The sequence below is a fragment of the Poecilia mexicana genome, unplaced genomic scaffold (assembly GCF_051168715.1).
Source record: "Poecilia mexicana isolate PSO_F unplaced genomic scaffold, ASM5116871v1 scaffold_14, whole genome shotgun sequence".
Taxonomy (NCBI): domain Eukaryota; kingdom Metazoa; phylum Chordata; class Actinopteri; order Cyprinodontiformes; family Poeciliidae; genus Poecilia; species Poecilia mexicana.
The window spans coordinates 8,467,591-8,492,195 of NW_028263383.1; the positions used below are offsets into that span (position 1 = coordinate 8,467,591).

At 36.8% G+C, this 24,605-nt stretch overlaps 2 protein-coding genes across 3 annotated transcripts; both read left to right on the forward strand.

Annotated features, from left to right (window-relative positions):
* Positions 1–2,278: 2,278 nt before the first annotated feature.
* On the forward strand, positions 2,279–14,392 carry LOC106910411 (LIM domain kinase 1). The gene is made up of 15 exons (XM_014977029.2): positions 2,279–2,558; positions 6,453–6,591; positions 7,485–7,594; positions 7,687–7,857; positions 8,166–8,271; positions 8,653–8,918; positions 9,573–9,762; positions 9,843–9,929; positions 10,027–10,158; positions 10,242–10,301; positions 10,786–10,851; positions 11,327–11,513; positions 11,610–11,665; positions 12,360–12,517; positions 12,681–14,392. Exons 1-15 carry the CDS (start codon positions 2,515–2,517, stop codon positions 13,168–13,170), a joined length of 2,262 nt encoding a protein of 753 aa, XP_014832515.2. The 5' UTR covers positions 2,279–2,514; the 3' UTR covers positions 13,171–14,392.
* A 937-nt stretch (positions 14,393–15,329) lies between these two features.
* LOC106910385 (septin-5-like) lies at positions 15,330–24,138 on the forward strand. 2 transcript variants are annotated; one of them, XM_088012731.1, is made up of 12 exons: positions 15,330–15,445; positions 17,040–17,405; positions 18,520–18,616; positions 19,560–19,646; positions 19,738–19,861; positions 20,552–20,686; positions 20,788–20,905; positions 21,630–21,731; positions 21,812–21,908; positions 22,406–22,568; positions 22,683–22,785; positions 23,731–24,138. In XM_088012731.1, the coding sequence occupies exons 1-12, from the start codon at positions 15,350–15,352 to the stop codon at positions 23,800–23,802; spliced, it is 1,560 nt and encodes a 519-aa protein (XP_087868857.1). In that variant the 5' UTR covers positions 15,330–15,349; the 3' UTR covers positions 23,803–24,138. The 2 variants fall into 2 exon arrangements, with proteins under 2 accessions (XP_087868857.1, XP_087868858.1); XM_088012732.1 differs by having other exon boundaries at positions 17,122–17,405.
* Positions 24,139–24,605: the final 467 nt, after the last annotated feature.

The window sequence follows — 24,605 nt, forward strand, 5'->3', positions numbered from 1 at the left end:
CAATCGTGGGAGAGCAAATACAAATAAAGTGGTAAATAACAACACAAACACACATCTGTCAGCAGGAAAGAATCAGAAGTAACAGAACGTAGCATTTCTGTTTTAACAAACAATAAAAGCATCAGAAGCTGCAGAAGGAAGTCAGTCTTTTTAGCAAAGCTTCCTTAATTCAGGGCTCTTGCAGGTTTTGATGCGTCTGTGTACAAGTTGAGATCCAATAAAGTGAACTAAAAGTTCTTAAAGACATAAAATGCCATAATTCTCTGCAACATGCAAATTCTGCATGTTGCAGTTTTCTGGACGATCACGATTACCGATCCTTAAAAAGTTTCACCTGCCAATACCAATTTGCTTTGTCTAAAATGTTGCTAAATATAGCAAGACAGTCACTGAGTTGGTAACAGTGGGTGACTGTGACTTGGTGGGCCGGCCTGTCAGTCAAACCTCTCTCACGTAAAAGCAGAAGAGGACGGCAGCTAAATACTAGGCCTTCCCTCAGGCAGATCAGATCAGCTTCACATTTAAATATCAGCCGATCACAATCTCCCAAAATTAAGAAAATCATCGCCAATGTGAAAGTAGCCTAATTTTCTGCTAAATCAAACTCTTTCAATTTTATCAGAACAAGAATCCAGAGAAACCCCTACTAGTTTATAAATTATGGATTTCTTTTAGTTTTGTTTGTATTTCCTTCTAATTCGGGGAAGTCATTTTCATTTTGGGCCATATCAAAAATCTGAATGTTCCTAAAAGGCTGCTTGAACCAGAATGTATTGATAAAACCCATTAACTTGCTAAAATATCAATAAGTAGCTACTTCAGCATTCAATAAGTGTTTCTTAAAACAAAATAATACTGAACATCTTTTCACACTGATCTGACCATTAAGGATTTTGTGATTGTTTTTGTGGGTTTTTTTGTGGTGTTAATTTAGAAATATTTGAAAGGACTTTGTATATTTGCACTAATCCACTAATGTTAAATGTGAGTTTTTATTAATCAATTAATAAACAACTATAATTTGAGATCAGGTAAGGCTGAGGCAGCAGTCACTTAAATCCAACGTTTGTGGCCAATTTGCGAATATGTTTTGATATTCTCCTCATGCTGACATTAATATTTCTGATTCCATTGGCAGGAAATTTGCACTTCCACGATTCTCTTTTTTCACCCGTTGCCATGGTGAATGGCGTTCTTCTACACTCGCGCTCAAGCTCAACTTTGGGGTAACTTGACTCAGAATTGAGTTAAAGTTGGTATCTCAGAGCCCGAGTATCACAGAGCCTGGCAATTCAGATAACCTGCCTTCTAATCAGGGTTTGGGGTAAAAAATAACAAAGTCAGACAAAAGAAACTTTTTCATCAGTTTTCATCAGGAATTTGTTTATTTTAATAAAAACCTTGTGAAACTTTTGTGTCTGGTGAATTTTTGGTTAAAACGTTTGTTTTTCATTCAGTGGAAATCCAGAAACTACTCAAGTAAAAGTAGTGATACTTTATAATGAAGTAGAAGTAAAAAGTACAGCATAGGAAAATACATTTGTTCGAAAAAGTTACTCAAGTAAATGTAAATGAGTATGATTACTTCATAACTCTGATTACATATAAAAAGGGGCATTTATTTATCAAGCTGTTAATTTAATTGATTATGGTTCATATAATTTGGAAAAGCATTTAGTTAGAAACTTCTCTGAAGCAGACACTCCACTACATGTACAACATGCATCTTTTAAAATCAAATGTTTCCACTGAACTGCTTTTTTACTCATATTTTGTCTGATTTTTGTGGCTAAACAGGACAGGGTATCTTATAAGACATATTCATATATCATCCTATTAGAAGTCTACCTTTACTATTATTACTCTCATTACATGAATCCTTGAGGAACTTTATACCGAACAGAATCAATGGTTCTGTTCTTCTACCTCTAAGCTGCTTTGTCTAATTCTCCTCTTTGTTTGTTGTGTAGGATGAATGGATTGCTTTGCTGTGGGATCTTGACAGTGCAGTAATTGGAGCATTCATAAAGAGATTATGCCTGCGCTAATGGGAACAAGCTGGATTTCAAAATGTAGACTTTCACACACCACCTCTGTGAGAAGAAACGGACCCTCATGAGGGGATCAGATTTTATTCTGAATTTAGCTCTACTACATTTTGAGGAGTCTGCAAATAAGTGTAACTGTATCTTGCAGAGGTCTACGTACTGGAAAGGACAGGAAAGGGAGGGCGGAGTGCAGCTTCTATAACTGGGATGGGCCTTTTTTTCCAGCTGATTTCAGAGGGCCGGTTTTTTCTCACACTAACAACAAACCACCCACAGAGAAGGGAACATATGCACAGGAAGCCTTTGCACATGGAGAAAGGCGTCAGAAAAGTAAAGGGCAACGCCTGCTACTGTCACGGCAGAGTGAGCGTCTGATTCGCTCAGAAACCCATGCTGCTAGCAACACTCTTACTCAACTGGGTGGGTTGTGTGTGACGGCTGTGTATCGGTCACTTAGCAGAGCAGAATGTCACGACGGGACCAAAGGTTTCGGAGGGGAATAAAAGGACGGTAAGCACTGTGATTTTTAATCTACGAGACATTAAAATACAGCGCAGAGTGAGAGAAAGACGAGGAGAAAGACCTAGAGGATGAGAGGAAAAGTACAAGTACAGATAAAATTCTGCATGTATACTTCCTCAAACTGAACTCTGTCAAGACTAACAGAAGCAAAAGTAAAGCATGCTTTAATCTTGTTTGTGCTTACGCTCAACTGTGAGATGAGTAGTTTACGAAACACTGAAAACAGGATGCAAAGTAGCTTATGGTCAATCAAGCAACTTTGTTTTACATCTTAACATTCTTCTTGAGATCAGCCGGATAAGCATTCCACAAACAAGCAGGATGCTGACATTTACTTATCCTTAAATAAAACAAAAATCTCTAAAAAAAACAGAAATAAAAAGTTTCTTACCTCGTACTTTATAAATATAATTTTTTAAGGAAGTGAAGTTGGTTAGCACAGACAAAACAATGAGGAAGCTAAGCAGGAGAATATGTCGGCTAAACTCTTAAGATTTAGCATGTTAATGTCCTGACATCATAAAACATTTATTTAACGTGTTAAAACGAAGAAAATGGTAACAGAAGGCTCAAAATACGAGTTAAAGTGCTGAGAAGAAAAAGCAAAACAAATGAAGTATTTGGAAATATTTCTGGGCTTATTCCAGTTTTTTCCCAACCAGATGTTCGAGAGGAAGTGCAGATGTGCAGCTGGAAGGTTTCCCATCCATTGCATGATAAAAACAACAAAAGGACAAAAAATAATAAATCAGCACCTTTTGTCAAGCTTTTATTATCTCATTATTTCCTTTGTGACGAACCAGAAGCAGGTTTAATAAAGGACAGCAAACGCTTCCTTTGATTCAAGCAGATATTTGAACTTTGTGACACAAATGCCTCACAATTTCAGCAACATATCCCCTGGAGTAAAATGAAAAACGGAACAGCGTTGTTGCAACACAGACTACAACAATGACTCATGAGTTTTAAAGATTACACAAAGTTTCAGCTCTCTCAACAGTTTGGGTAAAATATACAAGATGCATTGATAACAAATGTATTTACCCTTGTACCGATTTCTTCTGCTTGCTTTTTTGTTGCAAATGTTTCAAATTCATATCAGTATAAAATAAAAATATACAAAGTAAATATATAAAACCCAGTTTTCACATTATGACGTCAATTACTAAGGGAGAAAAAAGTCATTCTATTCAATCGAGCCGTATGGGAAAATGCAACCTAATAATTTGTGCAACCTTTAATGGAGCCAACAAACGTTTTCATCACTTGTTTTAATTCAGCCAGACTAGAAGCATCTCAACTGGATTTGAGTCGGGCCTTTGACAGAATCACTCCAGAACCTTCATTTGTTTGTATTTGAGGTGTTGGAGGTTGGACCACTGTCCTGCTACATGACAGAAGAGTGGATTTGCTTAAGGCAGACATGGATATTCCTCTACTTGGGGTAGAAAGAATACATCTTGATTCCATCTAGGACTGTTGCAATAAGCAATAAATCAATTAATCACATGATAAATTAAAAATAAACTCAATTTCCTTTTGCTTTATTTATTGTTTTTCTCTTTTCTCTCTCTTTTTATCAAAAACTGGTCTGGTGCTTTGGTTTCCACTAACCCTTTTGTTGTTTCTGTTTTATTTATTTTGAACATTTAAAATGTCTTCCAGTTGCAGTGTTAAATGTTCATTAGATTTTAAATATCTAATGAACCTTTGAGAATGTGTTCTTGCACATTCGCATACTATGGTGTTACTTGAAAGTGGTTTCAAAACAGTTGCATCTATTGATGCAAGTTTTGCCCAGTCCCTTTCTTATTGACCTTTATTGAGGCAAACACGACCTGTGGTGCTTTCGACATAAACCTCGGTCGTTTTGTGACTTCCTACAGGAACTATTGCAGCCTCCTACTGGAAAAAGGTCATTTTTTCCAAAGAAGTGGCTACATTCACCTGCTGCTGAATTTCTTGACATGTAACAAATGTTAATGGACGTGAAATTGTCCCAGAAGTTATTGCAATAAACGATAATATTGTTTTATTGAGCCCATTAATGGGAATGGCATAAAAATGCAAGAACACATTCTGAAAGATTAATAAACTTTAAACCCTTAAGAACATTTAACACTGGCACTGGAAGACATTTTAAATATCCTAAACAACAAAAAGAATGACTTATTCCTTCAAAACAAAGGGAAAAGGGTTGAGACCCGAATTAAAACTTTTATTATCTAGTTTTTTGGTAGAAAGAGAAAAAACAATAAATCACACAAATAGAAATTATTGAGCTTGTTTTCATCTGTTATACAATTAATTGATCATTTGCCTAATGACGTGTTGCTTTTTCAGATATTTTACATCATGCTGTTAGAGGAGTTTTTATTCTTTTTGTTACCAAGTCTTGCCATAGTTTGTGAGAATGACCTAAAACAAACATAGGTAACCATAGTAGTCATTTCCACATTGGTTTGGGTGGCGGGTTTCTCTTAAAAACACACACACAAGAGGAAAACCTGTTTGTTTCTACGCCTGATGTTCAAACTTATTATATGAGTTAAAAAAAATGCAAAAACAAATTAAATGTGTACTTTTTCACACCACTATATTTCTTCATTCCTCTATAAATTGTACTTCTGGTTTTAGAGAAATGCTATTTAATGTTCGAAAGGACACAGAGAGGCTGATTCCTTCCTCCCTTTCTTCTAAAGAATAATCCTTCCCCTTCCTATTGTAAGAACAGTCTGCCATTTACTGTTAAAAGTTGAGAGAGCAGAAACGTGGATCACTGCTCCATTCAGGAAGTCGCCTCCCATTCTGGTTGTAATGTTGGTGAGATAAGGAAACAGTTTTTTTTAATCAGTCTATTCAAGCCAGGAAGTCAGGATGAGTTTCAGTTTTTGAAGCAAAGAATCTCATTGAGTTGTTTTTTTAAAATGCCTCGCCTCTGCACAACAGCACTGCGAATGCAAACATGGTATTTAACTGAAAATAGTAAGTTGACTTAAATCAGTTTTCATTATATTTAGTAAATTATTTGGAATTTGTGGTTGAAAAGTCTCTAAAATCTCATTCTAACTGAGCTAGATTATTTTAGAAAAAGTAAGTTTTTGATAATTGTGCTTTTTTTCTCATTAATACTGCATGCATCCAAGTACAAATGCTTTACTTGAGTTATTTTTCTTTTCTGGAGCCAGTAATTTATCTTATCTCACTCATGAAGAGAGACTAATCAAAAACATTTGAATAAATCTCAATGTATTATTTTATCTTAAGCTAGGCTGTTAGCACTACGCTAACAGTCTGAGCTTGTCAAAGACAGGACTACCACTGTGTGTTGACCTATGATTTAGGGATATCACCACAGTCAACTAAGGTTTTTGTTATTTTTGGGGGCGATTAACGCAGTTAATTGCATTTTTTTTACATCCAAAAGTCCCAAGCTGCAACCTTTGTATTGTGTTTCTGGTATTCCTGTAAATCTGACGCACAAGCGATGCCTGCAAATGACAGTGATGGTTGATTTTCGAATCCCGGCATGATGACCTTTGCCCCATGTCTTCTTCCTCTCTTATTACTCACTTTCCCGTCTGACCACTTGCAAATACAGGTCACTTCAGTCAGTAAAATTTTAATAAATTAAATTTAAACAACAATTTTTATCACCTGTGCATCAAATTTACAGGAAAACCAGAAACATGATGCAAACCATACAGCTGGGAACTTTTGATTGTAAAAACAAATAAATAAAATTCAATTAATTGCATTAAAAGCCAAAAAACCCAAAAACCTTGAGTTTGACACTTCTGATCTAACCGGTCAAATTTCCTTCAGTGTCAATATGGCACCCTTTTCAAATGCTTGCTTTGCTTCTTGTCCTCATTACTAAAGGTGTTGTGACTGTGAGTGCATCCTGTCTCACTGGTACTACGAAAGAGAAGGACAACTCTTCTGCAAGAAGCACTACTGGTCTCGCTTTGGAGAGCACTGCCACGGCTGCAAGGAGACCGTTTCCACAGGACTGGTTATGGTAACGTTTGTTCCTGGACTAGTGATGCACCACAGCGAAAAACCAGGACTGTCGAATTTATTATTAGTTCCTGATGGAAAACAAACACTTCGATTGTTTGGACATTTCCTGACTAGTTTAAGCCCTGAGTTACTCTCTGTAATCGAAAAACCTGAATTTTACTCACAATGATCCTATTCAGCTAAGATAGGTAAATGTTTTTCTACTGTTCACTTCAGCTAATCAGAAACATTTTATGTTTGATAGATGTGGTAGAAATAACCAGATTATTGATCCATTAGGCATCAATTGTTCCAATAAATGCCACTGAAAATCCAATATTATGGAACATTAAGAGCCAAATATGTGAGCACAACGAAGAATACCACAAATCAGAACGCTTTCAACTATTAATAACTTCAAAGGTTTCCTGCCCTGTTGGACATAAATACTTTTCTTCCAAACAATTTCAGAGGAACTCCTAAAAAAAAACATCCTTCATGCTCCAAAAGGAATAAACAAGAAATTAAACCAAAAGAATACATGGGGAAAAAATAGCATTCTCCCTCAGGCAACACTGCATTGCCTTTTTATCATGTTACAAATTATTATTTCACTGTGTTTGTTTTGTTTGGCATAACATTGCCCAGTGGCGGAAGAAAAGATGAGAAAAGAATATACGCATATTGCACAACTGATATCATCAATGCAAGGTTTAGCAGTAATATCATCACAATACTTCCTGCACTCAGCAGGTAGAGTTTACTCTTTTCCTTTCACCAAGGTACCTATAAGAGCCACTATCCCAATGTCCGTTCCCTGGTCTGTTACTTTGGTCTACCACATAAAATCTCATTAAAATACATTAAAGTTTGTGGTTGCACCCCCCAAATTTATATTTGCTTTCTTTTCAGGTTGCAGGAGAGCAAAAGTACCATCCTGAGTGTTTTATATGCATGAGCTGTGAAATGGTCATAGGAGATGGAGACACTTACATGCTAGTTGAACGCTCACGGCTTTACTGGTGAGTAAACAACGGTGAAAATTATAGTACACATAAAGAAGTCAAATTATGCAAAGTTGGAGTTTTAAATGTACTTTTGTTTATCTCTTCAGTGGCCACTGCTTTTGTCAGGGTGTTGTGCCAGCTGGGAGATCAGCGTCTCTTACACAGAGACCCCACATGGTGGCGCTGGTGTCTCTTCCTCCCACTGCAGCTGGAAGACGAGGTCTGACAATTTCTGCTGACTTCAGCCAAGACAAAAATCTTCTAATTACTGTTACAGAGTAAGTCTCTGTGGGTTTAAGTTACCATTAGAAATTAAGAAAAGAGTTTTACCAAACAGAGTATTGCTACCCGGCAAAAAAATCAAAATCTTTTCTTCTACAACTAGCTCTACAGACGCATAATAAACATTGTGAAAGCTTTTAAATATTTATTGAGTTCAAGTTTTAGAACCTTGGAACCTCTAGACTAAAATCCTTGTCCATTATTTGCAAAACAGCTCAAAATACTTAGGTGTTCAATAATTGCGCATACTCAATAGTCTTATGAATTACTGCACCTCCCATTCACCGTTGTAACTCTGCTTCAGTTTAGACCCAGGAGTCCTCAGCCCTGATCTGCTGTCTTCTGTCCAAGCTGGTGATCAGGTTTTGGAGGTCAATGGCATCCCGGTCCACAACATTTCCCCAGATGAGGTACAATGATTGCAACAATCCTAATGGACACCTTGCAGCGCAATATGTTACCCCATGTTATGCTGACGGGCAAAAAGCTGCTAGCTGACAATGACTAGCATTGGTTTTAGCTGAAGTTATCAACAAAACGTGCAAAATGTTAAATGTATGAATGATATACAAAAGAGAAATGGATTGCTACCAATTGTCAACCCTATGACAACAAGATAACAAGGTCGGGAAAGTTTTAACTAAGAAAAAGAATTGCAAGGGAAAGCTCAGTTATGCTAGCTTGACTTTGAAAACCTTAACATATGGATGTGATGTGGAATTTGGTGCGTTTCAGATCAGTTAAAAAATAAAAAAGGCGACCTAAACACAAACTCTTCAACTTTTCTCTAGATAAACCGTGTGATTCACAACACAAGCAGACCTCTCCAGCTCATCATTGAACATAATCCACAGTCACCTCATGACCTTCTTCAACCAGACAGCCCCCCCAATAACATCAGCTGTCCTGACCCTCGTGTCCACGACAAACTTACTTCTATCCATAACCTCCCAAGTCTGGAAGAAGAGCCAAGTACACCAGAGGAACGACAAGAACAGACGAGCCTCTCACCGCCTCAGCACCAAGGAAGCACCGGGTTACGAACCAGGCATATTCTGTAAGTGATGACAGCTCTGGCTTATGATCACTGCCCAAGTCAGGGATGTCAAACTCATTTTTATTTTGGGCCATATCAAGATTATGAATGTCCACTTGTGGTAAAATGCATTGATGAAACTCATCAATAACCCTTTAAAATATGAATAAATAGCCGCTTCTGCACTCGATGAGTCCTTCTTAAAGTTAAATAATACCGAACATCATTACATTGATGTCATTTGGCAGATTACACATGAAAACTACAGAAAAAGATCATGGCCACTGAAAAATACAAGAATTCTGGCTTTAGTCTTGTGAGGTCAAAAGTCAGTATTCTAGGAATTTTGACTTTTTTTTCTTTTTTCTCAGAATTCTGAATTTTTTCTCAGAATTCTGAATTGTTATTCTCAGAATTCTGACTTTTGATCTTAGAAGATTAACGTCAGAATAATTCTGGCAAATTCTGAGAAAAAATTGAGAATTTTTTTTGGGTGGCGATAATCCTCTTACATTGAAAACTGCTTTCATTTAATTCAGGAAATATTATTTAAGCATACAATGGTTATTTTCAAGGTTATATTTACATGTCCCTCTGTGCCACATGAAACTTCATGGCAGGCCAGATTTGGCCTCCGGGCCTCGAGTTTGACCTAAGTTGTTTTCTCTTTTCCAGACGAAGTTACAGCATTGACAAATGTCCCCTGTCTCCTGGGGCATTGTCGTTTCTCTCTCAAAAGAGAGACATGGTTCGCTCAGAGTCTCTTCGAGTCGACCCTGGGGAGCGGACACACCGTATCTTCAGACCATCGGACCTTATCCATGGAGAGGTTCTAGGCAAAGGCTGCTTCGGTCAAGCTGTGAAGGTAATGTCCGTCCATTGCCTCAATCCCTCAATGTTCTGACCTTCATTGTGAAACTTCATATCAAAAATGTTTCTATTAAGGTAACACATCAGGAGACAGGGGAGGTAATGGTGATGAAAGAGCTAATACGATTTGATGAAGAAACACAGAAGACATTTTTAAAGGAAGTAAGTAGAGTTTTTAATAACTGCATCGCATCTAATATTTACAATCTGAGCCAAATATTGTTCATCTCAATGTCACAACCTCTCAAAATATACACAGGTAAAGGTGATGCGCTGCCTTGACCATCCCAATGTTCTCAAGTTTATTGGGTTGTTTTACAAAGACAAGCGAATACATTTTGTCTCTGAATATATCCAAGGAGGAACTCTTCGAGAAACCATTGTAAAAATGGTGAGTTACAAGTTTATTGTAAATGCATCCCAAATATTCAGTGTGAGAAACACAAGGAGTTGGTCATAATTTGGTTGTTTTAGGAGGAAGATTTCCCCTGGAACTTAAGAGTAGGATATGCTAAAGATATAGCCGCTGGAATGGTGAGTGTTTCTGATTATTGAGGTACTTAAAGTATGAGCCACTTTTTACATCAACTTTAATGCACTTCATTGGGATTTTACGCAACAGACCAACACACAGTAGTACATCACTTTTAAATGAAAGATAAATGATACATGGTTTTCATCTTCCAGTTGAGAATTTGTAATTTAATGTTCAGTCATTGTGTGTCTAATGTGAGTGTGCTTAAGTCATTTTGCAAAAACGAATCTCTACATGTGCAACCAAGCAGTCACAAAACAAAAAAAAAAACCTGCAGCTGAAATGGAGGCACTAATTTAGGGAAGCAAAATATGAAAAATACACGTCACTTTTCAGACTTTAACTTTACTGACGTGTGTCTTTTTCCTCCTGCTTCACAATTATTCACTATTTTGTGTTGGTCTAAAAAAATCTAAAGATATAATTACTTTTTCAAGGCACAGTAAAACATTAAATGGTGAATTTAATGTTTTTCCTTTACAGGCATATCTGCACTCCATGAATGTGATCCACAGAGATCTAAACTCTTACAACTGCCTTGTCAGAGAGGTGAGCAATGAGCTTTATTAAATGCATGAAAAATAATACACATATATTTTTATTTTTAACAAGACTGAATGTTCAATTCTCAATCCAAACTCAATGTTTAGCACATTAAGTCACAAACATAATTTTCCAGTACAAGTAATGCATATCTTTTTGATAGAAACGACCATTTAGTAAAAGACTTTCTATAGTGACAACTGCAGCGAATAAAGTGACAAGTCACAGATAAAATTTTGAACAAAAAGTGTCTTGAAAGTAAAAAACTGAATTTAATTTTATTGTACGTTTTCTATGGGTGTTTTTTAAGACTTTACAGTTGGTGTTTAGGTGTTGTTAATAACGCCATCCAATAACACATAAATACATAGTGATATTTTAAAATTTCCAGTCAACATTAAACATTTTTAACTGCACCAGGCTTAGCACGTTTTCTGTTTCCAGTAAAAATCCTGAAGCTTTTCATTTCTCTTCGCTACAGAACCAGTCTGTGGTGGTGGCAGACTTTGGACTTGCCAGGCTGGTGATGGATGAACGGAGTCGGAGCAAATCATCACCTCTGGAGCGGAGCGTGAAGGGGCCACTGCCAGAGCTGCGCAAACCTGACCGGAGAAAACGCTATACTGTGGTTGGGAACCCCTACTGGATGGCCCCTGAGATGATCCATGGTGAGTGTGTTAACCAACTCATGAATGACGGACCTTCATGGTCTAAACTGAAACAAAAACTGTGCAGCTCATTACATTTTTCTCTTTGGCTTTTAGGAAAAACCTATGATGAGCGTGTGGACATATTTTCCTTTGGGATTATGACTTGTGAGGTAGGAACTGTTTGGTAATAACACAAAAGACCTGATGTAGCTAAGAAAATATAACCAATAATTTCTGTTATTTTATCTTATGACAGGAAGGAAATTTCTAAAAATATATATGAACTTACTAGTAATCGTTTAAAATATTTTTTCCAACACATATTAAGTTCAAATTGCAAAACAAGTTTAAGAGATAAGCTGAACAAATTGATGCACTGCTGCCACCTTCTGGTAGTAGTGTGTTACTACCACAATGTTGCTAAAAGCAAAAGAATAGCACAATTAAAATGTGATTTTAAATTAATATCTATCGACACTACTGACAAATTAGAATATGAAAATCTAATTTAAGGTGAAACTCATACATGCATTCATTACACAGAGGGATATACTTTGAATATTAATGAAGTTTATCACAAGTATATACAAGAAATCTGAATATTACATAAAGGAAAAAAATATTTTTAATACATAAACATCATATTCCACACAATCGTATGCAATGCTGCTGTTTTAACGATTGTCCAGAATAAACCCACTGATATTTAGAGACACAAAATTCACATTTCTTGAGGCTCGTCTAACACCAAATTCGGAGCACTTTATATTTCCCACTTCACTGAGTTTTCACAAGCCAAAAAGTGTTTAGGTTTAAAGTTACACTTTAAAACAGTTGCTTATCGATTCGTCTTTGTGTCATCAGATAATTGGCAGAGTGAGTGCTGATCCGGACTACCTTCCCCGAACTAATGACTTTGGACTAAATGTAGAAAGTTTCCTGCAGCAATATCACTCTCCACTGTGTCCATCTGCCTTCCTGCCATTGGCTGTTCTCTGCTGTGACATGGATGCTGATAAACGGTACAACTGTGTGAAAATAATTGAAGCTCTTTGATATAAAAACAATTTTTCGGTATTTTTACTAAGAAAATAGTTACATCTATGCAAAAAAATGTTGATGCTTACATGTTTTTGTGAAAAATAGCCAAATGAAGAATAAAACATGAAAGCCTTTGCCTTTCAGACCCTCTTTTTCAAAGCTGGAGGAGTGGCTGGACAACCTGCTGATGAACCTGGACATCAGCCTGCCTTTGCTTTCCGAGTTGGAGCAACTCTGTCAAGCCTTCTGGAAGATTCACAACCACCAAGACCAGAATGAAACTCCTGATCATCAAGACAATCTGAGCCCTAAGCTTTGTTCAGACGAAGCAAATGGCCACACAGAGCCTAATCACTACCAAGGCCAAAGTAGCAAAACCGACAAAGATGTGAATGGTGAGCAAAATGCACATGGCCACAATCTGAGGACTAAATCACAACACACAAACCAGCCCTGCTGCGAGTCTAAAAGCTCAGACCTGGGGAAGAGTGAGTGTGAGTCTCAAGAGGACAGCAACGTTAAAGAACAAGCAAAACCGCAGCATGAGTCGACACTGGTGGGCCGACCAAACAGGACTAGAAGAACTTGTAGAGTGCTGTGGGAAAGATCTACGGAGGACAGCTCGTTTCTCTGAATCGTTCTCAACATGACTGCGTTCAGTGTTGGGGAATAAACACTTTTTATGAGGACGTTGGTACCGTGGCGCAAAATAGAGAGACGTATTTTAACTGATTACTATGAATCAGATTTGTGAAGAATGTTTTCGAGAAGCTGTGCAGCTTGATATTAATTAAATAACAGTCCATAAACCAGTATTTAAGTAGCAAAGCTAAAGCCTAGTTCAATAGGAATGCAATTCAGTATTCTTTACAACAAAAGACATACTGAGAAAACGTCCTGAAATTTCTGAAATTGCATGGATGGATGCTCTCTTTTGATGGACTGTGTTATAGCTCCACAGTTTATAAATTACCTCAAGCATACAATTTTACATTTCTGTATTGCAAGGGCTGTTTACTACTTGATAAGCAATAGCATGTCTGTCATAAGCTCAGATTGTCAAATGGCTCCAATTTCAAATTGGTCCAGAAGCTGTGAAATATGTTATTTTATTCTTAACCTGTCATTCACGAGAGGACCCAAATTTGGGTCCTCTCGTGACAGGAGTGTCAAACTCCAGTCCTCAAGCGCCGCTGTCCTGCAACTTTTAGATGTGCCTCTGCTGCACCACACCTGAAAAGAATAATTAGGTCATTAGCAAGGCTCAGGAGAACCGATCTACACAGGGAGGAGGTAATTAAGCCATTTCATTCCACTGTTTTTTACCTGTGGCACATCTAAACACTGCAGGACAGCGGCCCTTGAGGACTGGAGTTTGACACCCCTGTCATTGTGAATGACAACCTGTGAATGACAGGTTAAAGGAATGCTTAATTATTTTTTTTAGATTGTCTTATGTCTTGTCCCATACACTGAGCTAGAAAATAACTACTAATGCTATTAAACTGTGTAGATAAGACCACAAAAATATGTACAACTTCTAATGTATAAGTCTGTATTACTATATTAAGACAGGGTACAGAGAAGTGACTGGGAAAAAAGTACCTGATTTATGCTTTCAGGTTAATCCTGGTCATCTGGTTAAGGCATTTGTCCACATGTCCCCTTGTCCCTGAAAATTCAAACAAGACCATCAGGAGTTATTCTTTACGTCCTGTGGTGAGATATCAATCATGGTAATCTCTTCCAGAATATTAAGGCCTCTTAGATTAACAAATAAAGTCACTGAGTGGGGTGATTAAACCTTCAAAAAAGATCCTTTAAAAATAAAGCTGCTGCAAATTTCTAGAAACTAATCAGTGTTTATGTCATGATTCAACTGTTTTAAAATACTCAATATGGTTATTTTTTTACTAATGCCTCTCACCACTTTTGGTTTAAAAACAAATCAATTAACACACTATTTTGAGTACAAATAAACATAAAATCAACAGGTCAGACCTGTAAAAACAAAAAACTGTTGGCTGCATCTCTACCTCAAAATAAAGCATATGTAGATATTGTCAAAATCAAAATGGAGAGAAGTCTGGGAGCTGCCAAATTAAAACTATATTTTATTTATCGATTAATTGATTCAGGATTTATCAAGCGAATATTTTATTTTCTAACTGACTCTTGTCTTTCCTGCGTTATTTAATCAGTGTTAATAGGTGTCAACTCTGACATATTCTCAATAACATTTTGATTTAGTTAGGTAGTAGATGAGAAGTAATTAAGAAAATGCATTTATAATGTGATTGTTAGAAGATGAGGGACGAGGTCTGTCACATTAAAATGAGCCTGGCAAGCTTCTCCGATTGAGCAATTAAAGACAATAAGTTTAACAAAACATGACAAAAATATTGTAAATTAATATCTAATTTAGCTATATTTGATTCTGTTTATATCCAGCAACTGTTTTACTTCAGTAGCTTTATATTAAAAACAGCCAATTAAAAAGGTTGCAACACTTTTGTTTGATTCACGTTTAATGGAAAACCTAACCAACATCCAGAGATCTGGTAGTCATATAATTTACCATAAAAATTATGTTCTTACCGTTTGAAATTGCAAATATTTCTGGATTTAGCTAAGCTCCTAATCCCTCTGAGTGTAACCAAGTAGCTAACTGTTGTGGCATAATTGCAAAAGAGGGGACACAAAATAAAGATCAAGTATATTAGATAATATGTGCAGGTGGCTTGTTATACAGACCAATGAATAAATACATAATGGCTTGCCATACTGGCAGGCGCTATGCAGCTGGGCGCTGCATGTCGCCTACGACTGCCGATCTGGGGTCAGTTTGGACTCAGGTCACACCATGGAGCACATGTCCTCTCCGGTCAGATTCCGCAGCAGTAAAAAAGGTAAGTTCATAACATTTACATATTTCTAGCATGTCTTTCTGTTTTATTAAAGTTTTCGGCAGTGAGAAAATAACTTCACTATTTAAACTACACATTAATCACCCTGAAATATTCATGCTGAGCACCTTGAGGAGTCTGTCCAAATGTTTCTTGTGCTAATTAAGGCTTGTTTATTATAATCTTAATTATTTATTTAAATTACCACATTTATGTTTACGTTATGCCACATTAACCATAGTCATTTATTTTTCATATATTCCTTTTAGCAACTCATTTTCTCCTTTATACTAATGTTTTAATGTGCTGCTCTCCTTGTTCAAAGAAGCTACAGCTTTTTCGGAAAAGCAGGTAGGATTGTCTTTAAAATACACTTGTGTTTGTTAGAGAGCGTGTTTGTGTGTTTAGGAGGTAATTCTCCAACCCCCACCCTGTTAGCGTATTAGAAGCTGGGTTAAGCCTGGTGCTGAGGAGCTTTCTGGATAATTAGAAGTGACAGGTAGAGGGATGGCAGATGAACCCTGATCAGACCTGCAGCTCTGTGAGTTGCACTTCTCTGTCATTAGACCAAGTCAGTAGGACAGTAGGCTTAATAGTTGGCTTAGATTTTATCACAGAGTAAATGATGTTGCATTCAGGATGGAGTATAAAATCAGTTGATGTTTGAGGCTGTCCTGATAAATAATGACCTGTATAAAGATGCTCTTCACAGTTTGTAGTTTGACCTGGCTGACCCTGAAGTTCAGGGAGTCTTTTGTACTCTTGCCCTGACAGATGGATGACTTCCTTTTTAACGTTATAATGAGATCACTGGTCAGATCTAATAAGAGAAAAAACAGTGTAGTCAAACAGTGCAGGTGAAGATCAGTAGGCACTTTATCAGTCTGTTTCCGTACCTACAGCATTATATTTACAAAAAAAAATTACAGTGGACATTTCCACATTTTCTAGTGGAAATATTTCAGTACATGTAAAATAAGACAAAACTAACTCATAACTTTTCAGCAAGATATAGGAGCTCGTTTAGAGTCAATAATTTCATAAAAGTACTTGCTTCATTGGCAGATTATTTCACTTATGAGCAAAATGACTTGTTAAAAGTTAAATAATCTACGGATGGAACTAGTACTTTTTCGTCAATACTAAGTAATTATTTACTTAAAACAAGCTCCTGTATCATGCTGACAAGTTACTTGTAAGGAAGTTTTGCCTTACTTCAAGTGAATTAGGATATATTCACTAGAAACTAGACCAAAATTATTTCGTAAGGTTTTGTTTTTGCAGTGTAATGGATGTTTTCACATTTATTTTTCATCGCCAGTCACAGTTTGACATAGCTGCCAGTAGGGGTCAGTATCGCTCCACCAATGATAGATGACCGTTGCTAGGAGATAACCGTTGCTAGGAGATAACCGCCGTGTAGCTACTTATTTCTAAATGAGTTATTTGTGTTGCAGCGTAACATTTTCACATTTAGCTCTTTATTCACTGGGAGTTTTTTTTACTGACAGTAGTGGATGTACTTGTTTCCCCATTATTATGAAGTCTTAGCAGGAGACTGTACAGAAAAGAAACAAACTTTGACATTTTGTCCCAGTTGTCCAGTCTGTCCATCGAAGACCAGGCAGACATACAGTTCCCCTACGCCATGAGGGATCTACCTCCTGTGTCTCATTCAGATGAACAGTCACAGAATCAGGACCGCTTGGATGCAGAAGAACCTCCGACTGCAGCCAACGGGAGGCTGCCCGGTTATCCAGGAACGCCCCCTCCATCCCGTCCTGTTCGCCCTGCCGGTTCTCCGACCGTCCCGCCCCGGCCCAGTCACGCAGGACGGGACTTGTCACAGATTCTCCCGTTGAAGAGGCAGCTTGTCTCCCAGGTTTCTCTGGACTCTCCTCTGAGCCCGGCCTCGCGGCCGCGCAGCCCCTGGGGACATTTTGACCCTTACGACTCTCCAGAGGTTGGTTTGACCTCTGACTTTGTTCTCACTCACATTTGTGTAAACTGGAGAGTTTCCTTCCTTTATTTACTCTGATCGTTTGTAAAGTTACACAGTAACAAATTAACAGCAATAATTTATTTTATTTAGCCTGTCATAGAGAAAAAAATGTGGGTGTTAATTTTTCAAAATCAAATTTTCACCATGTTATTCATAGATTTATAAATGTCAGCGTTCCAAACTAAATATTTTGCTTGCAAACTAAATATTTAGCTTTGAAATTAAATGCTTAGTTAGCAAGCTATTTAAATTTAAGGTAAATACACGTTTTGGAAAATAAATATTTAGTTTGAAAATTAACTATTTAGCTCATACGTAAACATTTAGTTGGGATCTAAATATTTAGCTTCCTAGCTAAACATTAAATATTAAATTTAATATTTCAATATATAAATAATATTTGCCATTTTACTGTAAAAAATTAACAACAATAATTTGTTTACTTAGCCTGTGAAAGAGAAAAAAATGTGGGTGTTCATTTTTCAAAATCATATTTTAACAATGTTAAATAAACTAAATTTTCAATTAACAAATTAAATATTTAGTTTGTAAATACAAAATATTTAAAATACAATCACTAACGTGAAAACATTCAGCTAAATATTTACATGTTTAAGTCTGAGCTCATCATTTAATTTTCAAACTAAATATTTATTCTCCAAATATTTAGCTCAGATGTAAATATTTAACTTGCTAACTGCTTTTTTTATTTGAAAGCTATTTAATTTGTAAAAATATTAAGCTTGGTAATTAAATATTTAGTTAATAATGCTGATATTTATAAATGTAGGAATACCATGGTAAAAATATGACTTTAAAAAATTAACACCCACATTTTTTCTCTGTCACAGGCTAAGTAAACCAAATTATTGCTGTTATTTTTTTACTGTGTAACTTTACAAATGGACTCTTCACTGCTGTTGTTGTCTTAAACTATCATTTACTATGTGTGATTAATCGTCACAGATTCATTGAGTTGGGCTTGTTGAAGGCCACAGCAGTAACTGATTGCTTCATGATGCTAAAATGTGGAAATGCTGAGTATTAATATGACGTTCATGTCTTCGTTCTGCAGGATCAGGACAAAGAGTACGTGGGTTTTGCTACGTTGCCCAACCAGGTTCACAGAAAGACGGTGAAGAAAGGATTCACCTTTACGCTGATGGTGGCAGGTGAATATTTAAAAAAAAAAACTAATTATGCTGCTAGAATAACACAAGGCAGTTCCAGTCATAAGTTTCCATCATTTTTTACTTTTACTGATTTATTTTATCCACTTTTTCCCACTGGTGCCGTGATTATGCTTCAGTGTTGATGTGGTTTTGGGATCGTTGTGTCAGTGGTTTGACACACAGCTGTTGCTTCAAGTTAAAGTTGAAAAACGTGCAGGCAGTTCTTCATCTTAATCATTTATTTATCAGCTTTGTAAAATGTATCAGTGTCTCTGGAAGAAGAACAGCCCACAGCATGATTCTACCACCACCATGCTCAACAGCTGCCCCAGTATTCTTGGTCAGAATATTGTTTGTCTTATCTGAGTCGGAGACATTTGTTCAGAAAACATTTAGTTTGTCCAGCTTTGCGTTGAGCTCTATAACTTTGGTTTCACATTTTTTGTTTTGGATTTTCTTCTGGATCATTTTGGCTTTTATTTTTTAGTAACTCTCATTTTCTGCCATAACATTCACTACAGTTTTTAGACGGACTCATAGAAAAACACCTTAATTTTTCATTGTCTGATAAAACTAAGAGTGAAGTTTTTGGTCACAACTATCAATACAAAAAAATGGTGAAAAATGAAAGCGCATACGGAGGTGGCAACATCATGGGAGTGTTTCAGTTGGGAACTAATTATTTAGCTTCCAAACTAAATTTTTAATTTGAAAGCCAAATATTCAGTTTGTAAACATTAGTTAAGAAGTAAAAGCTTGAAAATAAATAAATATGCTAATGATTCTAAGCTTGTGGAAGAAAACCTCAAATAATCTGGCCCAAAACAGATTAGAAGGCAGTTACTTTTTTATTTAATAAAAATAATAATAAGGAAGATGTGATGTGATCTGATTTGATTATTTTTAAAGTGCCTTAGAGAAATGTGTGTTCCTGTTATTGTAGGAGAGACTGGACTCGGCAAATCCACACTAATAAACAGTTTGTTCCTCACTGACCTCTACAGAGACAGAAAAGTTCCCAATGCTGAGGGTGAGCTCACCTTCATCACTTATCCAACCATTCAGCTCTTCTTAGAGAGTTTTTAACTCTGCATGCATCGTTACCTTTGACTAATCTGCAGAGCGGATCGGTCAAACGGTCGACATCATCAAGCACACCATCGGCATCGAGGAGAAAGGGATCAAACTGAGGCTCTCCATCATAGACACGCCAGGCTTCGGAGATGCCGTCAACAACACAGCGAGGTGAGCAGACGTGTTAAAAACAGCTTCACACTGCTGCAGCAGACAGAGTATTAATAAGCTCCTAAATATCCAAGACCTCACCTGCAGAAATCACACATATATACAAATATAATCTCATTAAAACATTTATCAGACTGCAAAAAACACAGAATATTAGCAAGTAATTTTGGTCAAATATCTTCATTTGAAGTAAGACAAAACTAATGCTTAAGTAACGTTTCAGCAAAATATGTGAGCTTGTTTTAAGCCAATAATTCCTTAATATTGATGAAGAAGTAACAAATCCACTGACAGATTATTTCACTGATAACATGGGAAAGTATCTTGTTATAAGTGAAATAATCTGCCAAGGGAACTAGAACTTTTTCATCAATATTAAGAAATTAATGACTCTAAATAAGCCCTTATATCTTGCTGAAAAGTTACTTATTTATTTTATATATATTTTTAACTTCTTTCCTCATTTATTTTCCAGTTATGTATTTATTTTCCTTTCTCTGCATTATATTATGATTGTACAAATACTTTAAAAACTATTTTGTTGCTTATGCTTAATTTTGACAGGTTTGTTAAACGTCACTCGGTATCACGGAGTGTGTATAAAATAAATAATCGTGAAACTGCTTGCATTAAAACCATCTCCTGTTGGTTTGCTGCTCTAATCACAGATATTTTATGTGTTTGCATCAGCTGGAAGCACGTAGAAGACTACATTGACCAGCAGTTTGAGCAGTATTTCAGAGATGAGAGCGGGCTGAACAGGAAGAACATTCAGGACAACAGAGTCCACTGCCTGCTCTACTTCATCTCTCCATTTGGCCACAGGTTCGCTCCTATTTCTGCATCTAAAGATGTTTTACAGCCTCAGCTGCATCCATGCAGCATGTTCACAGTTTAATCATGTTTTGTTTTCCCTCTGCTGTCAGTTTAAGGCCCATCGATGTGGAGTGCATGAAGGCTTTGCATGAAAAAGTCAACATTATTCCTCTCTTGGCCAAAGCCGATAGCCTGACACAAGCAGAAGTCTACAGCAAGAAATTAAAGGCACAATAATTTATGATTCAGTAGTTTTCTTTACTCAAATCTAAAAATAATCCAGGATGTAGCTATTTATCTTGTACCATTAAAAGCTCATTGAACAGTTTATTTCTTTGTCATTGTCAGAGTTGGGTAGTAACTAGTTACATTTACTCAACTACATTTACTTGAGTAACTGTTTCTTTTTTAAATGTACTTTTAGGAGTATTTTGCTACTTTTTTTCTTTTACTTGAGTATTTTTATTATGAAATATCGCTACTTTTGCTTGAGTAAAATTTCCTGATTCTGGACCTACTGAATGAAAACAAACATGTTTTAACCAAAAACTCACCAGACACAGACCCACACCTGCAGATTTTGTATTAAAGGTTTTATATTGAAACAACCTGATTTAGAAAAAAATTATTTTGTCTGATTTTATTTGTTTTTACTTGTAGGAATTATTGTAATTTTCGTCCTTAAAATACCAAAGTTTCCACTTAATAATTTGGTTCATCTGATGATGTAATTTTTAAATATTAAATGATTGATAATTTGATCAGTTAGTCAGTACTTGAGTCGACTTTTTACCAAATACTCTTACTCGATAAGAGGATGCCTTTTTACTTTTAGTTGAGTAAAAATATGTGAAGTAGTACTACTCTTACTTTAGTACAATTTATGGGTACTTTACCCACCTCTGATCATTGTTTACTCCTCTTCCACCATGATAGTTTTCTTCTGTTTCAGATGAGGGATGAGATCAAGCAGTTTGGGATTAACATCTACCAGTTTCCAGAGTGCGACTCGGATGAAGACGAAGACTTCAAGAGACAGGAACAGATCCTCAAGGTCTGACCTGGAAATGAGATAAAAGTGGTGTCTCTTCCTCACAAGCTCTAACAGTTTGACATTTTGACCTCTGCTTGCAGGACAGCATACCATTTGCTGTAATCGGGAGCAACATACAGGTGGACAGTAAAGGCCGAAAGTTCAGGGGTCGCTCTTATCCCTGGGGTGTGGTGGAAGGTACGAAACAAACTGCTTGCCAAAAGTATCGCATTTTGTCACTTTACACCCATGGAACCTGAATGTGCTGAGTTTTTTTTGAAGAGATTCCATTTAATGTATTCATCCACACCAAAGAATAGATATAGGAGCTTGTTTTAAGTAAAGTATCCTTAATACTGTTAGAAAAGTACTAGTTCCATTGGTGAATAAATTCATTTCCATGTTATTAATGAAATAATCTGCTAATGGAACCAGTACATTTTCATCAATATTAAGGAGTTACTGACTTAAAACAAGCTCCTATATCATACTGAACGGTCAAATCTAACTTTTGAACTAGAAACTAGACAAAAAATACTAGACAAAAAAATAGATTTTTCAGTTTTGTTATTAAAATAATGTGGAAAAAAACCCACCTTCAAATCAACGTATATCCTTAAATCGTTTAAAAAGCTTCTTATCCTTAAATTAAATCTGTTTTTATGCATTCTGTTTTGTGACATTAATCGTTGTAGTTGAGAACCCGATCCACTCAGACTTCCTGATGCTGAGGAACATGCTGGTGAGGACGCACATGCAGGACCTGAAAGACGTGACGCGGGAGATCCACTACGAAAACTACCGGGCGCAGTGCATCCAGAACATGACCCGCATGATGGTGCAGGAGAGGAAACGCAGGTAGGCGGAGCCAGGACCCCTGTCAGCGTGGAGAAATTCACGCAACAAACTAATAAGGGGTTATTGTTGATGAATGGGGCACACATTTTTGTTCTTGTTGCGTGTCTGTTTCAGTTTACGGGAGAAGCATCGCGAAGGGAGCGAGGTGGACTTTCCTCTTCCACTCGCAGCAGTTGACACCGAGATGGAGAGACAGATTTTCGAGAAAGATGAAGAAGTTTGTATCCTCCCCTCTCACTTATATGGATCCCCTGCATGTTATTATGTCCAGAAATTAAGCGCATGCGCACATCACTGGAGGGAAAAAAGGCTATTCTTTTACATGCCATCCATAGCCGCTCTCACCGTTAACTAAATGACACCTGTAGATGTAGGTATTATTAATTTGGTGCTGCGTGCCACAGCAAAGGGAAAAATAACGCAGAAGAACCGTTGAAGAACAACTCAGAAACACGTTTTTTTCTCGCTCTCTGTGTCGGCTACTAAGCAAACACGTTGTCATAGCAACTGACAACAACGCCACAAGAAAAAAAACAACAAAAAAACACTCAAGTATTTTCTACAAAAAGAAAACATTCAGTGCGTAACAGTATTATGTTTCAGGCTTGATGTTTATTTTGCTATTATTAATAAGTGATCACTGTTGTAGATTAGCTACCGCTGCTGTTACCAATGCCAACACAGCAGTGATAGATTAGCTGATTCTATTAGCTAATCTAGCAGGTGGTTGATTAGCTAATTTAAACACTTGCTCTACTGATGATCTGTCAGAGTTGGTGTTTAGGTCACCTTTTTTTATTTTTTAACTGAACCGAAACACACCGAATTACTCGTCACATCTACCTGTTACAGTTGTCAAAGTCAAGGTAGCATAACTGAACCACTTAAGTTATTTTTTTCTTAATTAAAACTTATTGTTATCTAGTTGTCATAGTGTAGCAAAGCCCTGCGCCCCTTTTTATTTTATATCAGGTGTGCCTTTAATATTTAGCGTGTTATATTGACAATTTAACTGCTAAAACCAATGCTAATCATTCTTGGCAAGCAGCTTTTTGCCCTCCACCAGGGATCTTACGCACGTGATGTCACATAGGAGCCCATATTTGTTGTACTTAAGTGAAGTAATCGATCTGCCACTGATTTCCTTCTGCTCTCCTTTCAGTTGAGAAAGATGCAGGAGGTGCTGGAGAGGATTCAGGAGCAGATGCAGCAGAGCCAGACAGGCACCTGCTGAGCAAACAGAGACTAAATCTTCTGCAAACCACCATTTCGACAAGTTCAAGTGAGAGCTTTCAAAAAATGGACCAAAATGTCTTAGTGGATCTTCACAGGGAAGGAACAACAACTGTGTGACAACTGGTTTGTGTTCATATCAAGAGAGCTGGTTGCATGGTGTTCAAACAGTGACTTGTAGTGAGTTCAAAATGCAATATAGAAGCTTTATTTAAATTTTAACAAAGCTCATTAAAGCTTCTAACAATAAAGAGGCAAAGAATATTTAATAAGGCCACATTAAAAAAAATCTTTGGCTGACGTCACTATTTTCTGATTAAAATATCATAAAAATCGTGTATGATCTTACTTTTATTTTATATTACCCATCCTTCTCCACAAACATCTCTCTCATTATGTTGTTAAGCAAAAAAAAAAAAAAATCGTCCTTGTTTTTAATTTTTCTTTCAGTTTCAAAAATCTGGCAGCCTTGAACGGTTCTGTTCCGTCTGTTTTCAGTTTTTTCAATGCGTAGAAGAAGAGCCCTGTTGCTCGTTGTGTCTGTGCGGCTCAGCACTGCCCCCTATCAGTGAGGCACGGTACTTTCTGCTTCAGCATGCGCATTTTCACTGCGCATTTATGGCCAAACATAAAGACGAAATATGCCGCACACATTCATTAAACATATCAAACAGACCGTAGAATGCCAATATATGTAGAAAAATATTTATTCAAACGAGTACATTGGCGATATAAAGACATACACTTGTGTGGTACAGCGCCCCCAGAGGTGAGGTACAGTACTGCACCGCAATACCCTGTCTT